Raw genomic sequence first — 7715 nt, 5'->3', positions numbered from 1 at the left:
TATAAGTTAGTGATTTTAAACAGTCTCTCTAATTTACTGTTGACAAACAAGCTATATGCAGTTCATATTATAACATTTAGAATAAACCTTTTTCCACACAATGTAGCGCATACAAAAATACATTTAAAGTGTCCATATTATACTATTTTAAAGGTTACTAATTTTGTTAGAGGTCTCCTACAATAGGTTTACATGCATCCAAGGTCCAAAAACACTTTCATTTTCTCATTGCATGATCAATCTCTTCTTTACTCACAGGCTGTGTCTGAAAACTGGAAAATGCTGCCTTCAGAGGACACATTTCAAGGTAGGAAGGCATCAAGGCATGTCCAAATCCAATGTTAGCTTCACTTCTTGTTTCCTGAGATACCTTCCTCTGATCAATATTTGAAGGCAGCATAGATGTGTTCTTTGCTGCCTTTGATATCCCACAATCCTGTGCATTCCATTCTGTGACAGTTGAGCTAGAAAAATAAACATGGCGTCCAAACGTTGTGTTTGCTGGTCAGTTTGTGCAATGTACTTTTTTGACCAACATTTTCCACTTTTGATGTAATTTCTAGCGAGAAATTAATGTAGTAATTAAATATTTGTTTAATTCTCACCAAAGCTCGCACTATTTTGTGGTAGATCATTAAACTGATACACTGCCTCGGAAGTCTGTCTGGAATCAGTTTCGTGAGGTGCCTTCATGCACGAACGCTGCCTTACAAGTCATTGCCCGATAGGGCAGCGAGGCAACAAATCAGCTGCCTAGATTTTCGGATGCAGCCACAGTGTCTGAAACGGTTTGATTAAGGATCCGCTGGTTTCTCTAAACCCCTCCTTTCTTAGAGCCTACTCTGCTCTGATTGGTCAGATTGTCCAGTCTGTTGTGATTGGTCATATCTGAATTTCAGTTCCAGAGGCTAAGTTCCTTAGCACTTGTACAGTGTACAGCCTATACAGTGATACAAACAGTCGATGGTGTCATTTTTCCCATATCGGTTCCACAGCGCTGAAAACAGTGTCTTCTAGACATGTCGACAACACAAATCAAACTATTCCAGGCCTCAGATACAACTACAGTGTTTGAGGGCGGGTCAAAGTAGACGTTGTTCACAGGCGCCAAGACCATTTTGTTACAAACCTATGTTGGACACGTTGATATTTATTACACACTACATGAAAGGTGTCATGATTCCTGTCATGTGTTCCCTTAATCTTGTGTGTACTTTTATGTTATTTCCTGTTTTATGCCATGTTTTGTAGTCCTTTGTGGTTTTCTTGTTGATTAGTTTTTTGATTGTTCCCATGTGTCTTGTTTGCCTTGTGTATTTAAACCGAAGTCTTGTCCTATGATGTTTTTTGGTGTACTTATTCTGTTCTCTGGTTCATTCGTTCCCTGATTTTCTGTTTTCTGTGTTGGATTTTATATTATGATTATTCTTTTATTAAACTCTCACTTTTGTTTTTGAGTTCACCCTATGTAACAGAAATACTACAAAGGACAACAAAACATGGCGTATAACAGGAAATAAAATAAAAGTTCACACAAGATCAGGGGAACACAAGACAGGAATCATGACAAAAGGTAATCCCAGGTGAAAAAAGTACACTTCTATAATGTACTTGAAGGGCTCTATTTTTGTGCACTAATTTTGTACTTAATATACTAAAAATTCTTTTGAACATCTAAGTAACTGTGCTATTTTGAGACACCATGAAATATGAACTATGAAAGATATCACTTATAGTACATTTGAACCCATAGTGTACTACAAGTGGTAAGTAAATACATTTTTTAAATACAGATATAATATATTAAAAGCACATTTTAGTTCATATTTCATGGTGTAGGCCTATTATTTATTATTTAGAAATGTGACTGCTTGGTAAAGTCGTATCACACAATTCTCATACAATTACTGTAATTATTACAATTACTGTTTAATTAAAATTCTTAAACTTAATGACTCTGAAACCATATTTAAAAGCATTTCAGCATACCAATATTGGTATGTAGGCTATATATTACGTGTGGATTGTTTAGTTCACTAGATGGCAGCACGCTATGAGTACCATCTAGTTGAAAGTCGCTTATTTACAAGTATTTTGCAAGTTTCCATAGCCCCTAGATCAGTAAAGAATCCAGAACTGGACATAGGAAAGTCACCAAACCTTAAAACCCAGAAATGGACTTCTTCTTATATATTGACCAACAAAGCTGTCATAATCTGTGTTTAAAATGATTATAGACCTCCCAGGTGAAATGCTCTGAATATAAAAGAGCTAAAATGTTCACTGGTTAGTGGCTGACCCACAGCATAGGCTACTTAATTGTTATCGGTGTTGTTATATGTCACTTGTGCAGTTATGTTCTAGCACAGTCTTTCCAACTACTTCCACTGAGAAAGTGTTTAAAAAGAAACTACTTGTGATTTTAAAACGTGTGCCTTTAAAACTGTAAGGAATTAAGGCATTTGAAGGTAAAATGTCATTAAAATTGTTTGTAGTCACACTTTCTCGGTCAGACTTTACGTCATGCTTTTGGGTCAGAAATCGCGCGCCACCCCTCCGAATTCGCCGGATTGCAGGGGGCGTGGCTACAACCACAGCGAAAGGTGTTGAGTGGGCGTGGCCATTCAGGTTATTTGCACAGACATCTAGAGAGAGAGAGAGGGAGAGAGAGAGAGGGCGCCTGTTCACCGCGGTCCATCCAATGGTGAGGAGCTGACTGAGTCGCTATGGTGACGAGATTGTTTCGACTGAAGCTGTGATGGGTTGACAGGTGCGTGACAGTCGCGTCTGTGCAAGCATGTACGCCAAAGGCAAGAACAGCGTGCCATCGGACAGTCAAGCCCGAGAAAAGTAAGTTATAGTCTATTGATCAGGGGGTGGAGGAGGAATTCTCGCGATCACATCTGCAGTCGCACACACATTTGGACAGAGGAGACATGCAAGACAGCAGCTGGCGCATTTACGCTTTGCTCCTCAAGTTACGTGCTTTCTGCATTATGAGAAAATAATATTAGATATTCACTCAGTGAATCGTGTGGTCATGTAGTAGCCTATATGGTTATTAAGAATAATTTAGTTTCCTTCAACGTTCTTGAATCAATGGAAGAATCTTTCTTACGCAGCGTAATTAACTTACTCAGATAGCTTGCTTCCCTTTCCCATTGTAACTCAGTGTTTTATGTATTTTGAGTGACCTTTCCAGCTGTCCATCTGAATTCTCTTGGCTGTTTTGCCTTGTTTTACACATTTTGACTGATTGTAAAAAAACAGGCTTGGTTGTGTGTTATGTTGTTCTTACAAGATGCTGTGCAAGAAGGTGTTTTAGTCTTAATCATAAGGATGCTCAAATCATTTCACAGTAATAGCATGGACATGAACTTTTTTATTTTCAACATCAAGATTTTAGGCTTAAATGTATACATTTCTACAGGAAATTGTTTGTTTTAGGTGCTTTAACCATTTATTTTGGTTTCAGCATCTGTTTTAAAGTTTTCTGCTTTTTTTGCTGTTTACTTTAATAGCCCAGGGATGTGATTTTTTTTTAAAGGTACACAGTATTTTTTTTTTTCATTCACGTAAAATGAAAACATTCTGTATAAGTAATAGTATTAGAAACATACACACACATATATAAGTGGACCAACAAGCAGTCCTCGCACCACAAGACAACATTAAAGGTGCTAGATAATGTGCTGAAGGTGGTGTCATTGTGTTGTATGTTGGGTGTTGTCAATCCCTTGGTGAATGTGATTTCACCAAGTACGACATGTTCCTGGATCAACATCTTTGTTGATCCTGGAACAACATTCCAATCAACCAATCAGATTTGAGGGATAAGTTTACCGTTTATGTCAAGTTTAGGCTCGCAACCAGGGTTAGGTGCTTCTACATCAGTGTTATTCACCTATCTTTCCCCTCTGATTTTAGGGAGAAGTTATGGGTAGGATTAGGTTTAGGGGTAGGAATGGGGTTAAGCCTAAATTTTCAGACAGGAATGTTTTTCCAGGATCAACAAAATATGTTGATGCAGGAACATGCCTTACTTGGCAAAATCACAGTGACCCAATCACTTAGCAAATCAGTAGCATCTAAAAGGGTTAGTTCACCCAAAAATGAAATTTCTGTCATTAATTACTCACCCTCATGTCGTTCCAAACCCACAAGACCTTTTTGTGTTCATCTTCGGAACACAAAAAAATGAAAATCCAAGAAGTTTATCTCCAATAGAAAGCAACAAAATTACTACATTCAAGGTCCTGAAAAGTACTAAAGACATTGTTAAAACAGTCAACATGACTGTAGTGGTTTAACCTTAATGTTATGAAGTGACAAGAATACTTTTTGTGCGCAAAAACAAAACAAAAATAACGACTTTATTCAACAATTTCCTCTCTACACTGTCATTCTCCTATGCAGCTTACGTTGAAGACACATTGCAGCGCTTCCAGGTTCTATGTCAGAACACTGGCTCAGTATTGGCTGACGCTGTTCACGTGAGCAGCACTAAACATGTGTGTGGCGCTGACGCAGGAGCCGGCCAGTATGAGTCGGCGTTCTGACGTAGAACACGGAAGTGCTGCAATGTGTCTTTTTGCAAATAAAAGTATTCTCGATGCTTCATAACATTAAGGTTGAACCACTGTAGTCTCATGGACTATTTTAACTAGGGTTGTTCCGATTCCGATACTAGTATCGGAAATACCACCGATACCAGAAAAAATTCTAGAATCGGTATCGGCGAGTAATAAAACTCATGTACCGATCCGATACCATTTTTTTAAACAATATCTAGTTGTGCCCGCTATCTTTGCTCGGAAATCAATTCTTCTTTGCGGCTCAGAATGCAAACACAGGAAGTTGTGCTGTGTTGCCATAAGCAACCACTGTTTTAGAGCAGCGAAGAAGTGAAAAACAGGGTTATTTATTAGAAATAAAACTAAATAAGATGCTAAACTAATTAGTTTAAAGTGAATCTGAAGCCTACCTTTCTCATTCGGCAGTTTCCATTTTTGAGGGGAATGCTAAACTATTAGGCTGTTTATTATGTAAGCTTTGTACTTCACTCGCATTATCGACAACATCCTTCACATAACAGCACAGTCAGGCGGTGGTCACGGGACGCCAGATTGTTTTACAGAATTGAATTGAGCAGTGTAAAGTTTTATATGTTTGGTTGATTGTATTTTATTTTAATATTTAACAGCTGCGATATCAAGTAAGCAATGCAAGAATTTGTGTGCGCGCGCATGAGGTGCCGGCGCGACCACTGGAACGTTTTTTCCTAAACTGTACTCCGTAATTTATGGTTTATGGTCGGAATTTAAAAGCCAGACATAATTCATACATTTACAAAAGACATTTAAATAACGAGAACAAGCAGAATGTCTGTTTCCTTTCCTAGATCGTTGGAGTGCGACACAATGAACCACTTTCGTTTGTTAATCTGTAGACCTAATTATATGGTGAAATATTTTGCGTAGCCTATAGGCCTAAATATTCCCTTTAATTGTATATGTGTTATGTTAGCCTATAGTTTTATTCTGAACCGCTGCATGTGCGTGATGTGGCGTTGTGTGAACTCATGTTCTACATATCCTGTCATTTTCGCTGGTTTCAAAACGCACAACAAGCTGCATATTGGCCTACTTAACATTCATTTTCACTTAAATGTAGGCCTAATGCTTGACTGTTGGTGACATATATCATCGGAAAAACTAATGCCAGGGCATTGCCATTGTGACTAACCTATGATGACTTGACAGCTGGGCTGAGCGCGTCAGCGCGTGAGCTCACTGTAGAGCCTGAGCGCGGGCATTTCACTCGTTGGATGCGTCAGCGTCACATTTGCATAGGCTGTACTATTTGAATTCGTGATTGGTTGACTGCCAAATCAAAATATTAAATAGAACAAAAAAATAACGTTATTAACCGGTTAATGGCCATTTCAAATGAGCGTTTCTGTTCAAAACGATTAAATTTGATTCAGTTTCCGTTTCCATTCCGGTCAAAACTTCGTTCGTTTCGGGTTTTCGTTTTCATTCCTTGAACCGGTTCAGAGCTCTGCACCCAGGTATCGGATCAGTACTCGGCCGATACCCTGAGCTCAGGTATCGGAATCGGTATCGGGAATGGAAAAGGGGTATCGGAACATCTCTAATTTTAACAATGTTTTTACTACTTTTCTGGACCTTGAGTGTGGTAATTTCATTGCTTTCTATGGGAGATTTAAAAAAAAAAAAAAAAAAAAAACCTCTCGGATTTCATCAAAAATACCTTAATTTGTGTTCTGAAGATGAACAAAGGTCTTATGGGTTTTGAACGACATGAGTGTGAGTACTTAAGGACAGAAATTTCATTTTTGGGTGAACTAATCCTTATGGCTGGAATTAATTTTAATTGGCTTTAATTGCATTTAAATTACACATTGCTGTTTGATGTTTCTCTGCTGTGAAGTTACACGCTATGCCAGTGTAGACTGAGGGCCACACATATCTCTGTCCAAACTTTAATGTTAGTTTATCCTCTCTACATTTGAACAATGCAAGCTGGATGAAAAAAAAAAACTTAAAATGAAGGAAAACCTTGTCTAGTGTATAGCAATCATAAGCATCCTCTTAACTTAGAGGTTGCTCTGATTTCAGACAGCTGTAAAGACCAGCAAATATTGATAAGTTTGTAGGCCTGTCTCAGTATGAGGAGTTACATTTCTTCTTCACTATCAGGAAGGTGATTAAAACTACCATATAAGTAGCAATTTGACCTAGATAGTCACTGCAGTTAGACTTCCATAGTTAAGTATTCTCAATAACTCTCTAGGGCTTCACTACAAATATATAAAACGTCCCAAATAACCATTTGACAGCTGCCAAAAGTGAGCAAAAATTGGCTTTGGTAATAAAATGCCAGCTGGCTTGTAACTTTATTAGGAAATGCAACATAATATATGGTTTAAATCTGACCCTCAGTGATGTAAGTGATCTGAGCCATTCAAATCAAAGACATACAAACCGTCTACTAAAGAAAACATCTGTCACAACGTGTCTTCCAACAGCTTTTAGCTCAGTGGAAAATGTACCATAGGATGTTTATCTAGGATGCCTGAAGTTTCTTTTCTTCTTCAGAACTCCATATGTGGAATACTCCTCACATTGAGCCACCACAACAAAATAATGAAACAAACCCAGGATGGTGGTTTTTGTGATAGTTTCCATAGGGAAAAGTTCAGTAATTCAGCTGTCATCGAGATAAGTTTATTTTTTACATTTATGCATTTGGTAGATGCTTTTATCCAAAACATTCTACACTGCATCAAAGTCTATAGAATAACACAAGATGCGTCACTCGTATTGTTTTGAATGGGAGAAAGTGCAACTCGCAATATGGCGGAATAAGTCCCGCCTTCTAAATAAGAGCCAATCGCCGATTGGTAAAGTCATCGTGTCACTGCAGCGACCATTAGAAGCTCCGGTTCCTATAGAAACAGTCAGACGCGCATCTCTGAAATGAGACACAAGAGACACGCACTTAGGACTGCGCAGCGCATTAGTTTGATCCAGCCTGAAAAATACTTTTTTTTTTTTTTTTTTTTTGTCATGATTCGAGCGTTTAGAAACAAAATTTATGAGACAGTTGTTGTCAGATTTCATTGGTGATTTCAAATATGAAATTTAATCGAAAGCTTGTGGACGAATGTGGACGAATAAAACTTCCTAACT

At 38.1% G+C, this 7715-nt stretch overlaps 1 protein-coding gene across 4 annotated transcripts in view; it reads left to right on the top strand.

The window, feature by feature from the left end:
* Positions 1–2648: 2648 nt before the first annotated feature.
* Positions 2649–7715, top strand: part of ssbp2a (single stranded DNA binding protein 2a) — a 44537-nt gene continuing 39470 nt past the window's right edge. For all 4 annotated transcript variants that reach the window (XM_048189127.1, XM_048189126.1, XM_048189125.1 and 1 more), the window contains exon 1: positions 2649–2850. In XM_048189127.1, coding sequence (XP_048045084.1) covers positions 2798–2850 — 53 coding nt within the window. In that variant the 5' untranslated portion in view covers positions 2649–2797. The remainder of the gene's footprint in view (positions 2851–7715) is intronic.

Source organism: Megalobrama amblycephala, linkage group LG4, assembly GCF_018812025.1.
Source record: "Megalobrama amblycephala isolate DHTTF-2021 linkage group LG4, ASM1881202v1, whole genome shotgun sequence".
Taxonomy (NCBI): Eukaryota; Metazoa; Chordata; class Actinopteri; order Cypriniformes; family Xenocyprididae; genus Megalobrama; species Megalobrama amblycephala.
The sequence above is the reverse complement of the archived record's forward strand: the minus strand, read 5'-3'. Positions and strand labels throughout refer to the sequence as shown.